At 41.2% G+C, this 26,962-nt stretch overlaps 1 protein-coding gene across 1 annotated transcript; it reads right to left on the bottom strand.

The window, feature by feature from the left end:
* Nucleotides 1–1,977: 1,977 nt before the first annotated feature.
* On the bottom strand, nt 1,978–26,464 carry ACER2 (alkaline ceramidase 2). The gene is given in 9 exon segments (XM_072922861.1): nt 1,978–12,090; nt 12,272–12,385; nt 13,083–13,220; nt 16,172–16,243; nt 16,245–16,298; nt 18,862–19,003; nt 19,861–19,975; nt 25,723–26,033; nt 26,371–26,464. Coding segments are annotated over 9 exon segments (1,179 nt in total). The 3' UTR covers nt 1,978–11,951.
* Nucleotides 26,465–26,962: the final 498 nt, after the last annotated feature.

Here is a 26,962-nt window from a genome sequence, read left to right as displayed (position 1 = left end):
TCCAGTTGAATGATATAAAAAAATGACAGCTCATACTGCAGTTCCGCCCTTTCCATTTCTGATTACAGCTGAGATACTAAATGGGCTGACATTCCCAAGGTTACAAATACTTCCTAAATGCTGTTTAGGTTCAAGAAATAACTTCACTAATACTGCATACAGGGTCTTTTCTATGATGTAATACTTTGTCTGCTACAAATGCCACCAGGGGAAAAGACTTCTGTGATTTTTCCTGGTATGTCTTTCACTCTATTTTACACTTGCATATGTCCTGCCGATGCTATAGGTTTGATTGCTGCAGTAATCAGTGAGATCACAGAGTAACTTGTTTTACTTACACCACCTCTAACCTTCCCAAAAGGAAATAGCAATAACAACAGATTATACTCTTCTCTAGTGTAAATATGTAAATAAGATGTGGTTAATTAAAATAGTAAGAATTATTTGCTTATCTAAATTCTTAGCTTTATTAGAAACAGTCATAGAGCTTTACTTAGAAAAAACTAATGCTTGCATTCAATTGCTGACCAGGATAAGACATGCATTTTTAAGTTATCTTTATTATTATTCATACAGCAGATAATTATCAGCTATAAAACAGCATGCTACAGTCTGAGGACTGACATATCTTTGTCCCTAGTTTTCCAAGTTGTCTTGGTTTAGGGCAAATTTGGGAGTAAACTTCCAAAGGCATCCCTCTAGAAAGCAGATTCAAGCAGCCCCCCACGCTGGTTTGGGAAAAGATTTCACCCCATGACACAAGTATAAAAATGTCAAATCAAAAAATAATTTAGCACTTGTAAAAATGAATAAACTCTCACACGTTACAATAAAATTCTGATATTCATAGTTAAAAGGTATATATGAGGTCAGGCATTCATCACAGTTCAGTGGAGGACTCGTCTTTCATATAATTTACAGAAATGTGCAGTATTAAGATAACATAGTCTTTAGAGAGCAGCTGATCTCCCCCTTTGCAAGTGATGCATTGCCTTTCATTTTAGGCAGAGCACTGCTTGTGGAAAGGTCTTCATATTGTGACTTACATTAAAATTTATTTTGCATGCTCAGGTCCTATGCATGTTATGTATTTAGACATTTTGATGCTGCTAAACACTGCAGCCACAAACTACCACCAGTATCAGCAGGTTAGAAGGTATCTGACAGCTCTGCTCTCTGTATTAGTTCTCAGTGCTGCAGTCACTGGCAGTGGTTGCACAAAGAATTAAAGATTTAAGAACACAGTCTAGGAGAGCTATGAGTTTGAAACCCAGGACACAACAGTTTTATTTGCTGTGGTGAATAGGAGAGAGAGGAAAAGAAAAACACCATGAAAATGTTCACCAACATCACTTATGATACCGCGAGTTGTTTTCCTATCCTATGCATTTTATTCCTTGTAGTGTTTCTCTGTTTCTGCAGTCGAGCTAAACTGGTATTGGCAATGCACATTGCAGCTCTTTTCTGGCACACTAGGCTTCTTCCCTTTCCAGGTTATTTATTCCTTTCCCTCAGTGGTAAGACATAGTGCTATCCATCACAGTTCAGGGAGCAAGAAACAAGTCTTTGTTAGACAGATGGCAGATGCAGCCTCGCCTTTGGTGGCTGCCTCATGTCATGCTCTACGAGATGTCGCAGTGCCATTAACCCTCTCCCCCTCCCTTGTGCCTGTGAAGACCTGAGCCACTTACCCAGTTTGCTCCACACAATCTCAACTGAACAGGCTTCCTGTGACAGACATCCAGTGCAAGGATTTTTGTCTTCAAGAGAAGACCCTTTATAAAGACACCTTAGTTTGACATGGGTACAGCACTACAGTGTGAAAAGAAACATGCAGTATCCATGAATTGATGTCATGTTACAGTTCAGAGACCAGGAGACCCAAGCAAGAGAAGCTCCGGCTTCTTCATTCATTCTCCTGAATGGGTGAAGGACAGGTGTTCTAGTTTGAAAGCAAAGCTAGTGAGAGACTCCAAGTCAGAAATACAATTTATTAGGAAAAGGGAAAAGAAACAAAATACATGCAGTAATACAAAAGGAAAACCACTGACAGAGTCAGAATACAACCTGACACTCTTTTGGTCAGGGTGTTGGTAGCAGTCCAAATTGGAATGGCTGCAGTCCTCCTGGAGTGGCAGATGTGATTCTGTGTGAGCGGTGATCCTGTAGAAAGGTCCAGTGGAAAAAAAGGCTGAGTCTAGTGTCCCAAAAACTCAGATTATATCCAGTTTGGAATGCTTGGCTCCTCCCACTGGGCAGAGTATCTCACAATGGGGTGTTACAGTTCTTATCAGTCATGCAGTGACATTCAATAGCCCATTATCAGCAGATGTTTCCCCGGAGGGAGGATTGGTTGTGGAAGAGATAAGGAAACCTGCCCACTTAACTAACATCTGCCATAGAGCTGGCAAATAGAATACATCTTGCCTTGCAATCTGGGACATTATCCACCCCTTATTCTATTTCCATCTATACCACAATGAAACCTTACAAACTGTTCTCACTTAAGACTAGGTTTCCCTGTGGTACACAACTGATTTCTTGATGGTAGGCCTCAGTTCTGCATATGGATTGTGATGTCTGGCTCCACAGAAGCAACATGAACTGTTGACTTTAGGCTCAAAGATATAGCTCTTAAAACAAGGAATGGAAACATTGCATGAGTATGTAACCTAATACCAGAATAAAGTCTTGCTTCCCTAAATTTAAAACAGCACAGTTTGTGATACAAACTTTGTGATTTTCATGAAAGGCTCACAATACTCTACATAGAGCCTGATTAGCTTGACTTCATACCTGACCTTCAGATGTCTAAAATACAGGACAGTGTCACTGACTTGAACGGGAATTTACCTGATCACCTGCAAACAGAATTGGACAGCAGCATATCAGCAAGTCTCTGCAGGTGTAGGATATGGTTGTAGTAGCATTTAATAGAATTCACACAACCACATATATGAACATGCCAGGGCAGTCCTATTGTGATGTGTTTTTAAAGGTATTAGAAACTGATTATGCGCTGCCAGAGGAAGGACTTACTTTCAAAGGTAAAGCACCTTAGCATAGACAAAAAAATCAATTCAGCAGCTCTCCATAACCCTGCAGCTTCATGACTACCAGTAAACCGTAAGTTAGGGCATCTAGAGATAGAGAATCCTGCTCACTGGTTTAACATTTAATTCTTCCAGTGGCCCTAATAATTGCCAAGAGTTTACAGTAACCAAGATAAACCATTGCATTTATAAAATTAATGCAGGCTCTGGAACCAGATTGCTTCAGTCCAACTTTCAAATTAAACTTTTCTTCACATCACCCCCTCTTTAATTATTTCAAATACCGTAATAGTACTACAAAGATAATCCAAATTGCGTACTCCATTTCTCAGGATCCGGATTTACTCAGATTATGGAAGTGGATTAGTAAAAGTCATAATGTGATTACACCTCTCTATTTCTACAGGAAGGTATAATAGGCATCACTAATATATTGAGTGACGTTTGCCATGGCTTTTTTTGTCTTTTTGTTTTGTTCTTTTTTGTTTTCATTCTTTGTAGTTTATATTTTTTTGGTTGGCTGATTTTAGGGTTTCTTTTACAGCTAAATTCAGAAGGCAAGCCTAAATTCACATCTTCTCACCCTTAGCCTGATCCATCCCTTTCACTACAGTTCACAAAGGTGACAAACTAGCTAGCATGTTACCCAGGGGACTTCGGCACCATCAAAGTCCTGACTCAGCCAGACATGTGAGTGCAGGAGCAGCAGGAAACTTTCCCCTACGATAGCCTTCTTCCTCATACTGCACAAATGTGCTGGTAGTAAGTCTTGCACTCTGTTTGTCCACTGGTCCCTTCTGATTGTATGACTGGAACAAAGGGAAAGTGTAGCTACTGCAGCACTGGAATTTTTGAACAGGCTAGGCAAAAGCCTTCCCGAGGCATTTTTGATGGGCTGAGCCTACTTTTAAGCTGCTGTTGATTTATGTGACTTCCTGAGATGATTTCTAGCCCTATTTTGCCATCACTTCATGGCAGCAGAATTTGCACATGGGTTTTGCTATATTGATCAATATATATTTGGCTATATTTATTGATCAATACTTCTCTCCTGTTAGCAAAGCAGCTTAGCAATTAACAAAAGTGGTCCAGATACTGTGGTCAGTGAGACAGAACCACACCATTTCTCTTTGCAGATATCATGTGCAGGTATGACAGCACAGTATCGAAACACTGAGTTGTCTGTTTGCCTAGTACACTGCAATCCTTGCTTGGTGCACCGCCAGCAGAGAAGCAGACCACAGTCCTGTAGACTCCTTATAAGGAGTGCATCACTCCAAAATCTCTTCATGAGGAGAATCACGTTGCAGTGCTGCATGTGTTTCTACAAAAAAAATAGGTCATCTTCCCTCCTCTGCAGTCCTCTTACAACGCCCACATTTTGTTTCAGGTTTTTTCCTTCCTAGTCTCTCCCTAGGCAGCTGTCTGCTTGTGACTTTTCCCCTCCTGCCTACCAGTAAGGACATAATTCAGTTTCCTTCCCACTTCTCCCATGGACAACTTAGCAATTACCTCTTGTCAGCGTTCAGGGAACATCTTCCCTGAACAGTCACCTCCATCACAGCCCTCTTTCCCCCACATATAACTAAAGTAAGGCATTTGTTTTGCATTCCAGCTGTTAGATAATTTCTCCAAGTAGTCATTAACATCAATAACAGGTATCACTTCTATACCAACACAATATCCAGCCTCATGCAGATTTTGCCCTCTGGTTCATTGTTCAAATATGTACTCTTTTTTTCTTTCTCTCAGAAAATGGGTTTGTTTCAAGATCACTTCACTCATCACTGTAAATGAGCATCTGCAAGGGCTTGTAACTTCCTTTTTCACGGAGAAAGACTACCAATACAACATGGTCGCAAATGATACATTACAAACAGAGTGAAGACCCACAGCAAATTACATAAATATTGAGTGTATGTAGAGTTTTCAAATTACTTTTATCTTTTTTCATTAAATATATATTTTTTGTCTCCAAGTGCTTTTGCTTTTATTTTGTACCTGTGTGGTTGCTGATGTGTCTTTCAATACTTGAATTGTTCATGCTGTGACCATGTTGCACTATTCTTTATTGATCAAAATATGTTTTACCTTTCATCCAGTCCCAGAGAAAGTCATCCAGAGAAAACTTCCAGATCTTTTATATTTTTGAATTCTTCACGGTCCTCATTGATACCAAGGTTATATGAGAATATGAGAATATGAGAATCAAAACAACTCCCTTAGAATTTTGCTATTTTTAGCTTGTTGATATTTTCCTTTTTAGTATTTATTAAATGGATCACTTCCTAATTCTAAGAATGTTTCATAAGAGCTACATGAAAAACAAGTTTTACAGTTAACTGACTGTATTGGTTCAGCACAGCCTGGTTTTTGGTGTCAGGAAGACCACTGTGAGAAGATGCTAGAATCTTCCACCATGTCTGACAGAGCCAATCTCTGACGTCTCTGAAGACGGATATGCTGCTGGCCCAATTAGAAGGTTTGGTAACGCCTCTGTGATGATATATTTAAGAAGACAATCAAAACAGTGCAGGCGGAGTTTTATTCCCAGGGTGGCGAAGCACCACCACTGGGAGCCATCCCTGCCGCAGTGCTTGGCAATGCACTGCCACAGCTACCACCACCTCGGTGCAGCCCGTGGCTTCTCCTTGCCTGCCTGGCTGCCCTAGCCAGCGCACTGCAGTGAAAGGGCAGCAGTGGCAGCGGCGGCAGCCTCCCCTTCCCAGCACCCCGCATGAGGAGAGGTGTTAAATAGCACCAGCACCATGGCAGCCACCGCTGCCTCTGCAATGGCAGTGGGGTTGCCAGGCTGACAGCAGAAGCATAACAAGTGATTCCCTGACACAGAACCTAGACAAAATCAACTTCTTGGCATTGCAGGATCTTGCAAGAATCTTTGAATTAGTGAAACTTGTTGACAATGGTGACTATAAGCAGCAGGTTTTTTTTTCTAGTCAGAGCAGAGCAGGAAGTGAGGACATGTGAGGGAAAACAACATGCTGACACCAAGGTCAGTGGAAAAGAAAGAGGAGGAGGAGGTGCTTCAAGCGCCAGGGCCAAGATTCTTTTGCAAGCTGTGGTGAGGAGCATGGTAAAACAACCTGTCTCCTTGCAATGCACAAAGTCCATGAGGGATGCAGAGATCCACTCGCAGCCGATGAGAAAAGTGCTCATGCTGAAGCAGGTAGATGTTAGAGAAAGTTGTGGTCTAGTGGGAGACCCAAAGAGAGAGACAGAGAAGGCCTTTTCTTCCAAACTAGAGCAGCCTATTCTTTGAGGACTGTGATATGTGATCCACACCACAACAGTTTTGAGAAGACTGTTTGCCTGTGGGAGGAACCCAACAGCATATCAGATAAATGGCTTGTCTCTGTGAGCAAACAGAAAAAGATCTTGAATGACGAACTGTGCTCTCTGTAGGAAAGAGGGATGGGCTGGGGGAAAAAAGGTATTTTAAAGGCTTATTTTACTTCTCATTATCCTCCTCTGACTGCTAATAATAAACATACTTTATACCTTTAAATTTGAACCTGTTTTGCCCTTAGAGTATTTTTTCTTCCAATCCTTATCGCAACCTCTGAGCCTTTCGTTAATCTTTTTTCCCCTCTCTTCTGCTCAACTATAGCAAAAGAAGGTGAGCAAATGACTTTCACAGGTACCTCATGTTTGGCCAATATCAAACCACAACACTGACTTAACAGAACCCTTGCAACACAATAAAGTGCTATACTTTGTCATTGATGTAGGAACCTTGCCATAAAAATACGTAAAATAATGGGGATACAGACAGAGCCACACGACTTGGTGAGCGTGGTGTGTGGACTTGACTTCTTTGTCTGAATGCTTACCCAAGCAGCTTTTCCACAGGAGATGCTTATTGGGAAACAGGTAGCAGCATCCACCATCTAAACCCCCACATTGCTACAACCAACTACTTCATATCCATCTTACAAGGCAAGATCAGTAGTGTCCGTGTCCTATACAAATACCTACAGCTTCTCCAATTGCTCCTCAAATACCTATTTTCATGAAGATACCGACCCTCCACAGTCTACGCCTGTGTTTCCTGCACCTACCCTCTCCAAATACCACAAATCTTTGCACACTTCCTTCTACATACTTGCATCATATTCATATCTATCTCACACTGGTTTTTAAGGCTAAGTCTCTTTCTCCATACATGCCTTTTGTTTTTTCCAACTGCTGGTAATCCTCATTGGTACTCTCTAAAGGAAAGGATTTCTTCCTCTCTTACAGGATTTTTTTAGAATGATTTTGGGTTTTTCTTTTTAATGAGGTGATGTCTTATTGTATTATATTTGGCTCATGATCCACGCTAATCCTTCAGAGCTTGTACTAAGAACTCCTTTCCTAGTTATTCTGCATTTGGCATTGTCAATAATAACTATATAGATTTAATACATTGTTCTTGTTTTTGTTGTTTTGTTTTGGTTTTTTTTCACAATTCAGCCAACCTTTGAATTTTAGACTTCTTTCTCCAGGTATCCAACTGATCTTCCCAGACTTTATCAGTAACTTTTATGTATGCACTGATGAGCAATTAAACAGAAGGTGACCCAAGAAGGACTGTGCTGATGTCCACTCTACACCTTTTTCTGATTTTAAAATGGATCATCTAGGACAGCTCAGAACAGCTTTTCAAATAATTTTACACAAATCCATAGACAGAACTTCTATCAAAACAGATTTTCCAGCACTTTTATAATAATGTCCTGTCAAACCATGCTAAAATGGTTATGTGTCAAAATCTAACAGTACAGCTTCTTCTATAGCCACATGGACAGAAAATACCCTGTAGAAGAAAACTAAATTAGGTAGACATGACTTGTTTTTAACCAACACCTACTCACCTCCTCACTACATGCTGGAAGTTTACAACCAGGTTTTTATGGTTCCTGAGTTTGTGACATGGAAGTCACCTCCTTCAAACTGCAGTCTTTCTCAACTTGCACTGTGTTTAACTGACAGCCTGGAGCATAGCAATACAAGACATTGTCAGCCAACCTCTTGGGGGAGTTTCTGCCTTGTAAGTTTGGAGCAAAATGTTGATCTTTGTGAGTTACACAAGAAAGTAATTCCTCTGTCTCTGGAACAGAAGCATGTGAAATTCCTTCCATGTGTAAGGAGCTCCAGATGCTGTAGCTAGTACAAACCACAGGAAAAGATAATCCAGAACCTGAGCACTACTTTGATTTCCTTCCTGGGTAAGTTTCTATTATTTTAACAATAGGTTGTCTTATAGGCCTGGCTTTTCTACCTGACCATCTTTTACACAGCTTGTAGAAAATTACCTCCAAGGTTCTTGCCTTTGTCAGATTTGGACAAAACAAGCATGGAGCGCTGAAGCTATCAGGGAAGTGCAGTGATATGATGATGCTCCTCTCATCTCCATGGGAAACCATGTCTGTAAATTCCACATAAGAGCAGACTGAATGACACAATGTATGAACCAATCCACCAGCTGTTTTTGAATTTTTAGCCGCTATAGACATTAATTCTGAGTGAGTAACATTCTTGAATTACAGCTATGCTTTCACACAACAGCTATTTCTAGCTTGATTACAATTGCTTATGAGGATTCATGAATGTCTCAAAAATAGTCTTTTACATGAAGTGAGAGAACCATGGTAAAAGGGAAGCAGGAGGGAAAGGGCAGGTGCAAGGCTACTATGTAGTCACAATCTCATTTCCTTAAGTTCCCAGCACAGTCTTAGGCAACATACATGAAGATAAAGATCCTCACTTTTTTCTCCCAGATGTACTCACTCTGACCCAGTTTTGTCTATTTGTGGAAATACAGGCCACTCATTTTTAACCATTTCTTGCTACTTGTCTTTGTTGATTCACAGGCTTGCAGTTTTCAAATATTTGTTCTAGTTGCAAAAACCAGTTTGATACGCAAAGTAATCACTGTCTTACTAATTAATGATCGTCTATCTAATGCAGTCTCCCTCTCTCTCACTGAGTCAGAATTGCTGATGACTGTGTAAAGAAACAATTATCCTTATAGTTCAGGCATTACACTGGCAGCTGCATTCTTCTCCACAAACATCATACATTAAAAAGCAAACAATATTTACTCCAAATACAGTTTAATGCTGCAAAGTATTACATGTTTTCCACAAACATTTAGTACACAGATTTAAATGGAGATGGAAGAAACCCCCAACCCTATGCCACTCCTTAGGGAGTTCTTATTGAGTTGTAAATGACTGTGAATTGGGCATTTGCTACCACTGAAAACTAACCATCCTTTCATAAAAAAACTTAAATTTAACATTAAAGGAATGACAGATATTACATGTCAATATTTACAATACACTCAATACAGTATTGCATCCCACTAAATAGACTAAAATACTAATTGAACCTGAACTCTAGGAACTAACTCACTTCCTGCCAGCAGGGAAAGAAAACATTCTGGGGCTTTAAAACCTTCAGGTGCATATAAATCACTTTATACTGCAATGTAATACAGCTCCTTGTGCATACTTTATCAATCTGTATGATCCAGTGCACAAACCCTTCTGTATGCCAATCATATACTTCTTTGGGTACTAATATTATTGTGTAGGTGCAATCTGTAAAACTGCAAATCTTGAAAATTTGCAGGTTTTTTATTTTTTTAAATAAGTGTAGTTATACAGTTTCAGTTTTATATATGCTAATTTAATGTAAAGTGCAATAGCTAAATCTAAAAGTGGTGTGCTGTTGCTACAGAGGAGTACTCCAACCATTTCTACATTGAAGATTTGAGCAAGACATAGTGACCTTTGTTCACAAAATCTCCCATAAAGGGTAAAAAAGTCTAGATAATAAAAATACAGGAGATGATTCTTGGCCTGTTATCTGCATTTATTTACTTCTTCAATAGCTGAATGCCCTACTGAGATTTTTTTTTAATTACAAAATTACTTCTTTGTGAGCAGTCAGACTCTGCAGAGTAGAAGACGGCAACTGGCAGCAGATTAAGTAGAACCTTTTGAGTCAGAGGTTACTTTCAAGCAAAATATTAAGTAGAAAGGCTCCAGTCTTTTTGAACAGTACACTATGTATGAAGTTATTAGATTCCCAAGTAATACTGAAAATAACTTACTCACCATAACATAGTAATTTAGCAAACACTGTCAAAAAGTCTTACTCCAAGTAAGGCCATGTTAGGCATCAGAAAACTTATCTGGGTTCCAGCCAGCATTCTATCTGTATAAGGATCTAATAATAGAACTTTTAATTCCTGAGAAGTGTTTGAAGCTGAGCATTTCAAAACTGGTGGAGAGGAAAGCAAAGGAAAAAAGAATTTTTTCAAAGAATAACAAACATCAGTATGTACATTTTTATAAACAGGTTTCTAACAAAAATTGTATCATTGTGTGTCAAAAAAAAAAAAGATGTTTCAAACCTACTAGCAAGTGGTATAAATATGTATTGTTCCACTGGAAAGGTTTTATGCTGATTTTATGATTTGGCAGTCATGTGACAGTAGCCTACTCACCTGTTTTGAAGGTTTCCTGAAAAAATCGTATCTCCCACTAACAATTTGCTTCAAGAGTATCAGCATACACCTTACTTCTTGCTCTCTATGCATAAATTTTAATAAAAAAGTTTTAAAGGTTTCAAAATCCTTGAAAATTAATTCAGCCAAAAGTTCTTGCTAAAAGCAACTTTCATAAAGAAGATACAGTATAGAGAACATTTTTGCATTGATAAAAAACAAGTACAACATAAGACATGTAAACAAAAGAGAAAATCATATTCATAGTCTAATACTAAAAAAGGAAATAACACTTATTAATAAAAGTGTACATTCAAAGCCTTAGCCTGCTTGGAGTTCTGATATTAGAGTTCTGAGGAATGTGAGTAGACCCTTTTTTCTCCAAAACTGCAGAGATTAGAAGCTACAATTGCTCATACTTGAAAAACATGCCTAACTTTGCACCATTTTTTTAAACAGGCCTTGTATTAGCTGCTTGCAAGAACTATAGCAATTCCTGAACCTCAACACCAATAATCTTAAAACTAAATGGACCTAGACATCCCTTATCTTTACAAAATGGACTGAAAAAACACAGAAAATAAGAATCTTTTGCAAGAATGCAAGATTCAATATTACATCTCACTGCTCACTGAAATCTAGGTCTTTAGCTTGGTTTTTAAGCAGTTATCTACTTTTTTCCTAAGTACAACCAGCAGAGCTCTGGACTATTTTTGAGATCACTTGCAATGCATTGGTGCAAAGTCAGCTCTCAAATTAGAGTGCTGCTAGGCATCTATGAGTTTTTATAGTTTAATCACACTGTCAATCAATGCTGACCTGAGATCTTACTGAAGGTAATGTTCACACTTCTGTGAGCACTTCAATGCCAAATTAAACATCAAACATGTCTCAAGAGGTAGAGAGGGGTTGATTCTGTGACATTTCTGCAAGAAGGAAATATGCAGCATACAAGTATTCACAGGACAGTGGACATAGAATAAAATCCTCAAACTCCTACCTAGTTTTAGGGACTTCTGTCAGCTCCCTCTGCATTTACACTGCCTAATTGCACTTACAGAGTAATCCAGCTGCAAACACTCATCTCCGGTTGTACTTGGGGAAGCAACCATATATTCTGCGATCCAAAGCGATGCACAGCCTGGATGCCACACCAGGCTGGGAACAGCATGGGCTTCAAGCACACTCTTGTGGCCATGTGTAACTGCAGTAAAATCAGAGCTAAGAAGGACACAGGATGGCATTGTAGGCATCTTGGACTGTCTTCTTTCACAAAGAAAGTTACAAAAGAAGTGGATCAAGCACTAAAGGTGACCTTCTACAAAAAGACCATTCCTTGACCTTGGTATTTGAAAAGAGCTTTTATCAAGAGAAATGCTACATCAAAAACACAGTGCAAAAAAACAAAGAAGCCATTTTGTTACTTTAGAGTTCAAGTGCCCCATGTTCCTGCTTCCTCTCTCTTCTTCAGAGAGGAATGAACACACTTTCCTCCTCTTCCTGTGACACTTGAAGTGATGGCTGTCTTAGGAAGAAAAGAAAATACAACACTAGTCATTTATCATTATGTAAATATTGTCTGTGCTGGAATATAAATTGAAAATCCATCCCCATTCCATGGCTTCCAAGTTCATGTAATCTCCACAGATGTTTTTTGTGTGCACAGAGGGAGGTGACATAGAGAACTCCAATGAATGTCCACCTTTCACTGGGCCAGAACTTTATGACAGGGCTCTCCTCAGGGATCTCAGAGGCAGCATCAAAGTAAGCAAAGCAGACACATCCTAGATATGCCACAAGGCAAATCAAAATGTGCCTGAGAATAGCCACCCACACACCAAGATAGGAAAAAAAAAAAAAAAAAAAGGAAAGAAAAAAAGCATCAGTAACATAAATTCAATAAAGCAATCAACTGTACCACCATACTTTAAAATCAGTCTGTCCTTCACCATCTTCTCACAAGCCCCCCATAATATTGCTGTCTGTCTTTTGCATGGGGGCAAAGAATATTTGTAAAGGACGACTACAAAACTGCAATTTATCTCTGGTCTAAATAGGCTCCAGGCTTTTTTTGGCTTCTCTGCACCTGTCAGATTTGTGCAGAAATGCTGAGATATGTCACCTCAAGTAAGTAACTGATTTGTTGGGTGGTAAAAGAGGAAAGGCATCAAAGCCCTTTACTGCTTCTCCACTTCACCATCATTAATTAATCACTAATCTTCATTCATCACTAATCTTCATACCATCATTATCAACGACACTTTAAGTTTTCATAGTCACAGCTATGTTTCTAGTGACCAGTATGGCAAGGAATTCAGTTATAATTAATGAACCTAGTGGCTTAAGAATACAATCCAGAGTAAATCTGCCAGCCTGAATAGCACAAGACTTGTTCTGGGCTTATATATTCTGTTTATAATTAAACAGAAATAGCCCCAAGTAGCACAGAAGGGTAACGTGGTGAGAATGGATCACATTTGAATCAAAATCTGGACTTTATACACAGCACTTACCATACACAGTGCAAATAAAGAAAGCTGAATGAGGACCAGATCTCACAAAACACTTTGTCACTGATCCAACAGAAAAGTGCTAGCATCCACCAAAGACCTGAAAAGAAACCCAGTTTGTATACAGGCAGGTTTTCACACCTAAGGAGAAAAACATAAATAAATAGTTATAAAGCAATGCCAGACATGCATCATTAAAATGATTCCACCACAAATGTACTTAACAAATTAACTTCACTTACAGTCTGGCTCTGAAGCAAGGCAGAGGTGAGGTAACAAAACAAAATTTTTTATCAGTAAAAAGTACCCTGTGTTTTGGGTATTGTCTTGAATGCCTCCCTAAATAGCTACTAATTTGATGACATTATAATCTCAATTGTTATGAACAAAACAGCCTGTCTGGGACACTTGGCTTGAACTAAATACTGATATTGAAATGTTAATTAGCTAATTGCTCCTGGGAATCACCTACCCTCCCACCCTCACTACCATTCTAGGACTGGGATGCAAAACAGGGAGACCAGTGGAATCATCGGAGAGGGTTTTGGGGATAAAAACACCCCTAAATGGAAGGCTGGGCACAGTGGAGGGGGCTGGATGGATGTGCTGGTTGGGGAAAAGGGAACCTCATCCCTAGTCTGTGTCTGACCTGTCACTGTAACCTGCAGAGGACCAGACTGGACTGGGCTGTGGGAAGCAGGACCAAAGGAACACACACTTCCTGGAATTACCAGGAGGGAAGGAGAGGGACAGCTGCTGCTGGACTCTGCACGCCTTCTCACCCTTCGGCCCCCAGGAAAAAGCTAAAACGGTGGGGGCGAGCTCCTTGTCAAGCCCCCTGCTGAGCTGACTTTTTAATAAAGAGCTGACTATTAATAAAGGCATAGACCCTGCTCATTTCATCAATGGCTTGGACTAGGACAATCAAAGGATACACATCCACCTTCCCACCGATACCATCTTCTAGTAGAGCTTTTTCTTTTAAGAAACATAGGAAAGAATTTTTTGTGACAGAAATGACAATAAAGTTTTACAATTTCTTTGTCTTTCAAGGACACGACTACCTTTTGCTCTTTTGATCACCTCCTACTCACAATACTTCCCAGCCATACACTCTACCTTACCAGGTCCATATCTAAGAACTTAATGCTCTTTTGTGACAATATTATCTCCTCATCAAAGACAAACATAATGCAGAAAATTTTGGGTTCAAAACACAGTGGTTTTGATTCTCCAAAATTCCATACAAAATTGACACAGCCTAGAATAGGAATAACAACAAGGAGTTTTGGTCTAAAATATCAAAAACTTCAGCATGGAACAAAAGCAACTTTTCTCCCTCAAATATCTGTTTCACAGAAAAATTTCCACTGTGGCCTGCCAGACTTGGATGTGAAGTCTCCTCCCAGCTATGGTACCAAAGAATAGAAAAATAGCAAACCTTTTAAATAATGTTTAGATTAATTTTCCTCCTGCAAAAGGGGATGAGATGACTGACTCCTTACCTCTCAGTTTACAAGAATGTAACCCTTTAAATTTCAAAGGGATCAGCATAGCTTATAATAAAACTTGGTTTTGTTTTTTTTTTACTTTTAAGCCTTTTGCACTTACAAATTCATCCACAAATATCAGTGGTAATAAACCGTCCCAATGCACAGCCAGAGAAGGCCCTATGTCACTTCCGGTCCTTTTTTATTCACCAGCTAAGGTCTAAAAGAAGGTCTATCTGTGTCCTTAATTTTCTCGTTAAAAAAACACGACCAGGAAACTTCAGACATTTTAGTAATATATTACTGTCCTGGGGTGACTTTGTGATGCTGGATTTCCTCCCAAATCTGTCCCAAACCAGGACAATGACCCTGCAGAAAGAGTTTAAAAAACAAATACCTATAGGCATACCAATTCCAAGATGTGAAACAGTACCCAAACTTAGGAGACACTAAGGAGACACATTCAAGTTTCTCAGGAGATTATGCAACTGATATGGAACTGACAGAGAATTCACAGATTATTCTGTGGTACAACCAGATGTCCCTTTGCCCTGGTCAGTAGTTCCTTTGTGCCATCATCAAAATGAGAAACCACCAATATTGTTCCACTACTGACCTTGTCCACAACTAACTTGTATGCTGTTTCCAAGTGTCTTTGACCACAGAAATACACAGAAGGATGCCTAATGAGAAAAGACTCATGAGCACCTTTAGAAAACATTGTTTGGAGAGGCTTCCATTGTATAGCAGAGGCAGATCAGGATAATGTAGCAAACAGAAAAGTCTCTATTATAACATATGCAATTAGAAGGAAGACACTTTCTTCCAACTTGTTTTGATGCAACATAAAAGAGAAAGCATAATCTTTCTCAGACAGTGGAGAAGAGGTGAAAAAAGACAAGGTCAAATCCTGGTACTCCTCTGATCCTTTTTGCTGTGGGTGAAGAGATGGACCAAGAACCTCTGGACAGCTGCTGGTATCACTATAACAGAACACTCTCTAAAATATGGAAATTAGTCTCAAGTTGTTCTCTATTTGCATTCTGATTTTATTATTTTTACAACCTTGACTGACACCTATCCTCCAAAATGTAGTGATTAACCTTATATTTGTCACTCTGACTCCATCATATTATTCGTATTAGATGACAAAGCCATGCAAGACTCACAGTACAACTCTGGGAGTTGGAACATCTTCCACATGTGCTTGGACCTTGCTCCCACTAGCATCCAAACTACAACCATGCCATCACCTCACCCTTATGCACACTGTACAGTAAAAATGCTATCCATAAAGTGAAACCTGGGCCCTAATTTCACAATAAATAAAAAAATTTGAGTTAAATGCAGCAAGAGGCATATTGCAAGAACACAGAAAATGTCTGACCTACTAAAAAGTCCTAGGGAAAAGAAATCCTTGTCAAAAAATGTCTGAACTGCCAAAAAATATATACTAGATTTGCTCTTGCTTGTGGTAGAAGCATTTCTGATTTGCTGTCACATGCACTGAAGCCGGATATAGTGTATCATCTCATGGTGTCCTAAGGATCTGAGACATCAGAATGAGGCAACGCTGCCTGCATTCTGGAGAATTGTACTTACCTCTTCAACTCAGCAATGAGAAAAGCAGTGCAGGGAACTCCCAGCATCATTCGTTAGATGTTGTTAATGGCAGACCAGGCAGGTGGCAACTCCAGACAAGACGCCCACAGCAGCTTTAAATTGACTCCTGAGTAGAGTTTATACAGGCAGAAAAATGTCTTTAAATTCAAAACTTTTAATTACTAAACCCAGAAATTTCAACATTATTTTAATAATGTAACAAAAACTAGGTCTACCTCTGCACACAGCACTGTATGTCTTCAAAAACATTCTGTCCCATCATTCTTCAAGCACTTAACATGGATTTTTAGGATATTTTCTTATTGTTAATGCATCAGCTTCTACAGCTATATTACAGTATGCTTAACTTTCCTTTATCTCTTTAGAGCCTTCAAAGATACTGAAACTTACATGCTAAGTTGGAATATTTCCTTAATCAAATTCAACAGTAGGTGAGAATGGCCAGACTTTTTATAAGACCAAGATTTGGTAAATTCTTAGCAAATACAAAATCACTATTGTGCCCTTTGTAGACAGCATGACAACTTTTAAATTAAATATACGTTAACTGTTGTTTAAACTCCAGGTCTGCACTTCAGACAACTCACATCCACTCTATGGCTGAGGAAGAGGATCACCACGCTGCTTTTTAACTACTGTCCTTTTAAAATTGTTGTCCAAGGATGGCCTTCTATGTTTGAAGTAGGGTTTCAGTATATTTGTACGGTACCATTCCATGGCCACAAGTGTCATGACCTTCACCTAGGCTCATTTCATTTGCCTTTTGCTTTAAAGTTTTTCTTTCTGCTGGAAAGCAACAAGTTACTTATGTAGGAAGTTCTGATCTGACATGAATGTCTTAATGAATAATATTAATGAATAACATAACTAATTGGTCATGGTAGATAATAACATTTTCAGCATTGACAATTCAAAGTATGATGATGATGATGAAAGTGAACAGTACAGCTGTGAGCACACGGATAGGCATAATACTAGAGGATTAGTCAGACAAAGCAAAAAACTTAAAAATATTAATCAAACCTGTTCTAGGTTAGGGCTTTGTCTTGGGCTACAATGCAAGGTATGCATTTTATCACCTCATATCCCACCTAAACCACCCCTGACTCAGCTTCAGGCCATTCCCTCAGGTCCTGTCACTGGTCACCACAGAAAAGAGACTGACTCCTGCCCCTTCTCTTCCCCTCATTAGGGTGTTGAAGACTACGATGTGGTCTTGTCTCAATCTCGTCTTCACCAAACTGAATGAACCAAGTGACCTCAGCTGCTTCTCATACAGCTTCCCCTCAAGGTCCTTCACTAGCCTCGTTACCCTCCTTTGGATCCTCTCTAACAGTTTAATGTCTTTCTTATATTGCAGTGCCCAAACCAGCCCCCAGCACTCGAGGTGAGGCTGCCCCAGCTCAGAGCAGAGCAGGACAATTCCCTCCCTTGCCTGGCTGGTGAAGCTGTGCCTGATGCCCCCCAGGACAGGGTTGGCCCTCCTGGCTGCCAGGGCACTGCTGACCCATGTTCAACTTGCCAGGACCCCCAGGTGCCTTTCCATGGCCCTGCTTACAGCATCTCATTCCCAGTCTCCCCATACATCCAGGGTTGCCCCATCTCAGAATCCAGCACTTTCCCTTGTTGAAGTTCACCTGATTGGTGACTGCTCTCATTTGTGGAGGCCTCTCTGCCCTCAAGGGATTTAACAGCTTCTCCCAATTTAGTGTGGTCATCAAACTTTGAAGTATTCCTTCCAGTCTTGTGTCAAGGTCCAAGTCATTTATGATGATGTTGAAGAGGAGTGGGCCATGCACATAGGCTGCATACAGTAATTATAGGTACACTCTACCCAGTGCGAGCTATTTTGAGGTATGGTCAGTCTATGCACCAAACTTCGCTCCATGCATTAGCAACTTCTAATCCCGTATATTATCAAGAATAAGACAACCACCCAAATAAAACCCCCAACAATCAAACAAATAAACCCAAAAAACTCCTGCAGAGAGTAGCAGTGTAAGAGGGCAAAAGTCTTAGCAATCTCCATAGAGAACAACACTGATGCTGCAATTCAAGCCTCTCCATTACCTTAACTTCCTTACTGCATTAAAGAACGACATTATGTTTTTACTCGGGGGGGGGGGGGGGGGCAGGCAAACTACAATCAAATGGTTTAAACTGGCTATATTTTTTTAAACCTGCAAGAAAAAGAACAAAAATCCCCTTACAACAATAGTTTTCTAAATAAACACTTGGCCTTTGAAGGCCTAAACACCTTCCTTAACCACTGTTTTAAAAATTCACATGAATGTTCAGCTGACTTCCATCGGTTCACTTGTATATACCCTTCAGGATATACAAAAGGAAGAGTGAAATATGGCGTCTTCTACATTAGCTGTAAGTTTTATAAACTACTCATCATAAAAGTCTCCCTAAAATCAACAAGAACATCTCATCTAACATCTCACCTGAAGTTACAGGACACAAATCCCACTACCAGCAACTGCTGACTTGGGAATTTTGAACAAAATGGGCTGAATGAGATACAAGCAACTGGAAGACAATGGAGTAGAGAAAAAATAGCAGTGATAGTGGTTGATAATCTGGTGCCATTATGTGCAGGTTTAGGTGTTAGCACAAGAAGTTTCAGAAAACATGAAAGTGTACAGGTATCATTGTATGATTACCTGTCATTTAGAAAAACTCTGGGCAGGTATCTCCTAGGGAACCACACGGCAAGAGCACACATCAGAACCCAGAGAATAGCCAGCTCATCCAGCATGTGGCTCAAGAAACTGAGGGTAGCATGAAAATAAACAGATCCAATTCCTAGAAGAATGAATCAAGAGACAGTATTATGAACAGCTGCAGCACTGTAATAGACTGAAATATTCTGTTCATGCTCAGAACTTCACCGGAAATGGTAGCTACAGGAAATGGTCTAGAAAAGGCTATAAAAACCACCGACTTCACTAAGAGGCAATCAAGTTTTCATACTCTCCCTAATAATGAAAAAAAGTACATCACAAAAGTAGATCACAAAAGTAGCAGCTAAAAATATCAGCTCCTACTAGAAAAGATGTGCCTGAAGAAATATCAGGTGGAAAAGTAAAAAGCAAAACCAATTAAGAAGTAAATGCCAAATATTGCTTCAGAATTTCCTCAATAGCACAAGAATGGGTAAGAAAAGAGAAAAAGCAGCATCCAATGACTACTCCATGATACAGATTTACATATGGAAAGTGTCACACTACCCCAGAGGGCTCTGATTATCCCCTTGAAGTGCCTCCAGGAATTAATACACTTCAGAATCTCACATCTACACCTCTGGGCCTTCTCAGTATAAGCTCTATTCCTCTCCTAAGTTGCACTGGCACTTCAGCTCTTATTTAAGCAATGAGGGTCAGCACTGCTATAGAGTAAACCCAAACACAAGATGAAAAAAAGTATGCAAGGAAGGATTGGAAAGGAACAGAACTATGGTCAAATATTCCACCAGCCTCAGTTTGCAAAAGGCATTTTGCCTCCAGAAATTATGTCTGCTTTGGCTTTAAGCAAATACAAGCAAATTCTTCCGTAGATGTCAGGATTGCTTTGTTTTAAAAAACACTCAAGTACAAGCAGGAAAAACTTATGTCCTCTCTCAATTCACACATGATTTGGCAAATACAGAATAATCAACTTACCAACCACAATTAACAGAATCCATATTAAATATATTCCACTGTTGAAGCAGATTGCACATTGACAGAACAAGCACATACATATGGGTGGTAAAATGAAAAACAAGACGTTGCTTATCTAGGAAAAAACCAAACAGTCTCACAAAGACAGAAAATAAACAGATCTTAAATATCCACAGGCTTTCTATAATAACATTTTATCATACAGTGAAGCCCCAGTTCAACAAGTTATGACTCCCTATTTCTGCCTATGCTGAGCTGTTTTTGCAAAAGCATCGACTTGTTTTGTTTAACAACATTAAATTAGTAACTGCATAAAAGCTTTCAGGAATGGAAAATGTGGCTAGCCACAATTCAAGTCAATTCCCAAAAGAGTTTTAATGAGAATCTATGTTCAAGACTGTGGCAACTAAAAGTGTACAAGATCAAGCTATTGAGGACCAGTGTCGTGTCCTCTCAATGGCTATCAATGCACGGAAAAAGCACTAGAAGCACTGACATTAGGCAGAGCTAGACAAGCCTTATGGAAGTCAATTTATTGAGCAATAGTTATTGTCTGGAAGAAATTCAATGTTAGGCTAAGAGTTAGAACCCTTTTTGTACAGGGTAAAGTAAGCCTGGAGCTTTAAGTCTTTTTACAGCTCAGTTTTTCCTTTGGTTCTCCACTACAGAGCATGATTGAAAACTAGTTATAGGAAGGTGGAAAGGCTATAATTAGGACCACTGCTAGGTGGTCTAATTTTTTTAAATTTTATATGCAAAATTTGAATGAAGACATGTTTTCTGATTTTTCTTGCTTACAAACAGTCTAAAGCATGGGTCTGTAAATAATGAAAACATTTTACTATCAATTAGCAGGAACTGTGATTATAGTAGTGATCACTTAGATCTTCCCAGGAGCTGCCAGTGCTGAGGGCCAGCCTTGGCACAGTAACTGAGTTATGAAAAGACTCTACTGCTGCTTCACAATGGGCCAATGGACAGGAGGAATCTCCATCCTCAGCTTGCTCATGTTTGCCTGCTGATCCCAAGCCTAAGAGAAAATCACCCCAAACAATACTACTCTGAAGCTGATGTAGAAAATAACTCTGGGTCAAGAACATTCCTTTGGGACTGGCCACCTCTTCACAGGTTACGAACTTGTGCCGACAATAATGAAAATTTAGTGGAGAAATAATTCAAGAATAACATAGGAATTTTTTCATTAGCAACTATTGTCAACCTCTTAACACAGTCTGGGAACAGATTTTAAGACGCAGATCAAGTTTTAACTCATGTAAAGCAACCTCATCCAAAGCAACAGTCAACAAAACAGGTTAATCTGAGCAACTTTCATTCACAAAAAACCCCACCCAGTCTCCATGCAGCAGAGACTGTCAGCAAAACTGGGAATACAGTCATCGACAAGGACCCCAGTGCATGACGTGCTGGCACATACACAGAACAGGGAGACTTCCCTCACTCCAAAGCAGGTAGGAAGCATACACAGTGACAGCAGGGATGATGGAATAGGAACAAGTACTCTGGGGGCCTGGGAGTGCTCTATGCATTTTAGGCTTTTAGACACAGTTAAGCTGGAGGGAAGTGTCAAGGGGCAAAAATAAGTGGTCATAAACCAAGTGGTTTGGAAGTAAACTTTTCCGTCTCTACAGATGAAACTGACCAATGAAGAAAATCAGAACAGGCAATCACAGTCTATCAAAATTTGGCTAGAAAGTCCTTATTCCACCTAGGAACAAGGTGATAAAGGTCACACTAGATCTACGTACCACAGCTGTAGCAATGTAGATTTATACAAGTTATTAGCCAACAAGGGAGCAGTTCTGTGCTATAGTAGCACTCCTCTGGGAATGAATTCCCAACATTCTAAGGTCCTGCCTGCAAATACAAAAAAACCCTTGCAAACTGCAGCCTGAGCATGACTTGTACTCTTTGCAGTGGTCATCGGGAGAATTTTCTAACATCTCAGAAGCTGAAATAATTGTAGTACTAAAAAATACTAAAGTATGGCTTCAGAAATTACATTGCATGTCCATTCTTTATATTAATACATAATTGGCCTCCATGATTTAGTAATGAACAATTCAAATACTTTGATAATTCCAATAAGTGCAAAATTTACATCACTACTACAGAAGATTTCCTTTGGCATCTGCAAAAAGCAATGATAAATGTTACAGTTCTGGAAAATAGTCAAGCAGCCCTTCAGTAACAGTCCATTATTTTGGATTCTGGACCTTTAGTTTTAATTTTCAGCTAATTAATTATATTATAGATATTCATCACAAAGGCCTATAGGACAGAGAGAATGGGCTTGCTTAGATCATGATCATGCAACTTCACTCACATCTGGCCACTGTCTTGACACAGATGTTGCCTGCAGTCCTACCAAAGCTCAGGTATTCATCACTATTGATTACACCTCCCAGAGAGCAGCTGCAGCACTCAATTACTACAGAGAAACCAACTGCACCATGTCTTTCTGAGCAGAAAGCAAAACTGAACTAAAGTATCTCCCAGTACCATCAGAGGGTGTGTTTCCTCCATATCCTGGTACCTAAACATGACATTCATGTATACTAAAGCTCTTCTGTGGTAAAAAAATGATGCTATAGGGAGAGTACAAGTATTCTCTCACATTCTTAAGACTACCTTATAACTTTTGAAAACTTTTATTTCCATGCCACTAGGGAGAAAAAGAAGAATAAAACCCTGGCAATTCCCTTAGTAAATGGAAATTACAAGCGCAACTAAATGCAACATATTGAATTGCTTGATACTGACTTTCCCAGCTAACAGGAAAAAATACTGTTTTCAGGTATTGTTGCTTATTTAAAAAATAAGCAATATCTTTTATTTTGTAAATACCTCTTCACAAAGAAAATTGTTTTGAACATTTGGAGGCATTTGTTATGGGGTGGAGTAGGGTACACTGCATCAGAACACATTATTCATTTCAGAAGGAAAAAAAAGAAAAAAATACATTGTTTTTATAACTCTTCCTTCAATTTGAGCTAATGGAGTGTTTTGTGGCCTCTGTACTGAAAAAGTGTAAGATCTGAATCACTTTAGCTAGATAAAAATCCTGCTAAGTCCAACCAGTGTATGTTTTAAAAAATTAGTTTGATCGATTTATACAAAACCTCCAAAGAGATTTATCCTACAGATTTAATTCTGTTGAATGTTTTTTGTTTTCTGTTTAAATCCCACAAGAATAAATCATTTAAAAAAAAATACATTTCAGATAAAATGCTCCAGTTCTGTGCTTAAATGAATATTGCGTGAGACCTCAACCACAACTCTGAGCCTAGCCATGGCAATTTACAATGTGGATTTGCAAGGCTTTAATCTAAAGCTTAATGACCCAGATGCCAGATTCAGGTCTGCTGAAGAGTGCTTCCTGGAACTTGGAGGGAGTTTGAATCAGTCAGAACAAACTCCCCCTAGAAGGAATATCATTTAGATGCCAGCTAAGGTACTTTATAGAGGAGGGCCAAAACTTCATAACTGTCCTGTGGGCATCTGGTTTTTTGAGGACACAGTTGCACAATACCATCAATCCACTGCAACTCACTGTCTTAATTTTCAGAAGTTGCTAACAGAGAAATCAAGCCCTAACAATGACTTGGTATTACTGAAGAGAGCCTAAACATGACTGGCCTCAACACTGGCTTTTTTTCTCCTCCCCTTTCAGCGTACAGCTTACTGATTTGTACACAGCTGCCACAACACAGCAGGCTTTGGGGCAAACTTTCTTCTGTGTCTGTCCAACTATCTGAAGCCTCAGTTATTGATCTAGACACCAGTGCAGCTTCTAGCATTTTCACAAGCTTCTATACCACCATTAATCAGCTCAGTACAGTGTTGTGATTTAATCCCACCCAGCAACTATGCACTGTCCAGCTGCTTGGTAACTCCCTTCAGAGCAGGATGGTGGAGAAAATCAGAAGGGTAAATGTGAGAAAACTTGTGGGGGTTGAGATAATAACAGTCCAATAGGGAAAACATAAGCTCTTCACACAAGCAAAGTGAAATAAGGAATTCATTCAGCACTCCTCATGGATAGGCAGGTGTTCTCCATCCCCAGAAAAGCATGTCCACACGTAACAGTGACTTGAGAAGACAAATGCCACCACCCTAAAGGCCCAAACTGCTTCCTTCTCCTTCTTCCAGCTCTACAGGCTGATCATTACGCCGTAGGGCTTGGGAAATCCACTGAGTTAGTTGGAATCAGCTGTCCCAGCTGTGTCTCCTCCAAAAGCTTTCTGCCCACTTGGTAGTTGAGTGAGGTGAGGAGCAGAAAAGGTCTGAGTAAGGTCTGCTCAGAAATAATTAAAACATGCCTGAGTTACCAACACTTTTTCCAGCACAAAACATCCCCCCATACCAGTGCCTATTAGGAAAATTCACTCTACCCCAGACTGAACCAGCACATACAGCAGAAGGAAACCCATCCCCCTCCATAGCTGGCTACAAAACACACTTGCTGTCTTCAATAACTTGTTTATCCTGACCTTTTCCTCCCTTTTTTGGTTCGTGCACAGTGACATCAGACACACAAAAAAAACCAACAGTTTCCCTCACACACTCTCAAAATTCTTCAGTTGCATAGACCAGCCGCCATTTTTAGGACTTTGGCAGCTAAGTACAAGAAGAAAACAAGTTAGCAATGTATGGCAGTACACCATGGAATTACTTACTCTGTATGTGCAGAACCTCCCATGATACAAACTCCAGCCAGGGAAGCAAGACACTTACTTCTTCTTCCACTACATGTTGGCAGTCAAAGAAACATGGCTTGAAAGAGAAACACAGACAAGGATGGAATTTGGGGGGGAAAAAAAAAATCTGCCCACTCTAAAGTATAAAAGAGACAAAGCAGAAACTCCAGCTCCTCATTTGTGCACGAACCACCTCCTACAGACCAGAAAACAGAAAACACCTGTCCTGCAGGTTTGCTCCTGGATAGGTGATTTTCATGGAAGGGCAAACGACCCAAAAGCCCAGTGGATTATCTTATTCTAGTGGTTCTATCATTGCCATACTTTACATCAACAGGATGTCAGGAGCATTACTCCCTTTCCAAGGTATGTCATACACAGCAGTCTGGCTCTGCTGCTGTGACTGTTCTTGTAAGCTCTCTCCAGCAGCTGAGAGGTATTGGAAAGGTACAAGAGGACACAGGGGTAAACCATGACTAACTGGAAGGAAGCAACAATTACATTATTCCTCTTCCCTCTCTTCCATACTTCAGTTGCTTCTTAAACAGGTATCTCCTCCTCTTCCAAAAACACACTCCTTACTTCATACCTGCTACCATACCTGTTACCTAAAGGCAAACTCTCCATGAAAGCTTTGCCTTCTTGGAGCCAAACACGTCTGGGAGAAACCAGGAAAACCTTGCGTCCAAACACCAAGGTACTTTTTAATCTTGACCCATCACTGCCATGCATGCCCCTCAAGGCGCTGACACCTCTTTGTGTAAATGGGTACTAGATTAGGGTAATCTAGCACCAAAAATTTGATGCTTGGTCACCACAAGTCTCGACAAAGACAGGACCTGCTACACACTACTTACCGGTAGTAGTATGGTGAGTAGTAAACCTTCCCATTTTATACCTGAAAAACTAGGTAAAAATTCCTTAATTTTAGGCATGCCAGGGACCGGAGAATAAAAAGAAGTCGACAGCCATAGAAGGGCACGCTACAATCCCAGGAAAACCCGCAGGAGACGGAGCTGGCAGGCAGCAGGAGCGCCCCGGGCTGCAGCGGGACCTGCCCGCCGCCGCACGCTCGCCCTCCCGTGCCCCGAGGCGCCTGGGCGGCCGCCGCTCCGCGCCGCCGGGCACTGCCACCGCCGCCCACCGGGCCGTAGAACTCGGCGATGGCAGGCACGACGGCGGAGCTGTCCGCACACCAGTCCCCTCCGAGCGGCCGCCCACAGCGGGTCCCACCGCGCCCGCCCAGCCGCCGCTCCGGCGCTGCCGCCCCGCCTCTCTCCGCGGCCCCCGGGCCGGCCTTCCACGAGCGGAGGCAGTGGGGTCCCGCACCGCCTGGCTCTCCTGAGCCTGTCCCGAGGGTGCCAGGCGGTGGGAGCGCCAGTTCCCCGCTCCCCGGCGGCTCTGAGCAGCCAGCTCCTCCACAGGCGTGGGCAGCATGCCCGCCTCCCTTGTACGCTTAGGGGTATCTCGCACAGAATCACAGAATTGGTATGTGTGGAATGGACCTCTGGAGATGATCCAGTCCAACCTCTCTGCCAAGGCAGGGTCACGTAAAGCAGGTGACACAGGAACACGCCCAGGTGAATTTTGAGTGTCTCGAGAGAGGGAGACTCTACAACCTCCCCGGGCAGCTGTTCCACTGCTCTGCCACCCACAGTGTAAAGAAATTCTCTATGTTAAGGTGAAACTTCCTGTGTTTTAGTTTAGGGACATTATGCTGTGCCACCGGGCACCACTGGAATTTGTCTGGCGCCATCCTCTTGGCACCCACCTTTGAGATATTTCTATGTACTGATGAGATCCCCTCTAATTGTCTTCTCCAGCCCAAACAGTCCCAGCTCCCTGCGTCTCTCTACGCACGAGAGAAGCTCCAGACCCCTGATCATCCTTGTGGCGCCCCAAGTAGCTCCTTGTCTCTTTTGCGCTGCGGGGGCCAGAACTGGGCAAAGGGCAGTGTCAGCGTCCGTTCCAGCCGTGTGATGGAGAGGAGCGGCCGCTCCCCGCTCCCGCGCGGAGATGGACACGGCGCCGGCAGGGAACCGGGACGCCCATCGCGGCGGGAGGCGCTCACGCCGCGCAAAGAACGCGCCTTCCCCTGAGAGCCGCTGCGTCGCGTATTGATGGCGCTTCTTTCTGCAGGTGCCCACAGCCGGAGCTCCTGCGTGCCGTCCCACCGGCCGTTTCTAAGGAACACTTTCTCCCTGGCGCCCCAAGGAAGCGGCTCCGGCCCCGGGCCCGCCCCTGCCGGGAGCCGACCGCCCGAAGCGGGCGCGCGGGAGGGGCGGGGCGGGGCCTGGCCACGAACGAGGCCGCGCCCCGAAAGCCTCGCTCGGCATTGGGCAGCTCGGGGGCACTGATCTCGCGAGAGTTGCTGGGTGTATGTA

The sequence above is a fragment of the Taeniopygia guttata genome, chromosome Z (genome assembly GCF_048771995.1).
Source record: "Taeniopygia guttata chromosome Z, bTaeGut7.mat, whole genome shotgun sequence".
In the NCBI taxonomy this organism is placed as follows: domain Eukaryota; kingdom Metazoa; phylum Chordata; class Aves; order Passeriformes; family Estrildidae; genus Taeniopygia; species Taeniopygia guttata.
Note: the sequence above shows the minus strand (reverse complement) of the source record. Positions and strands in the feature narration are given on the sequence as shown.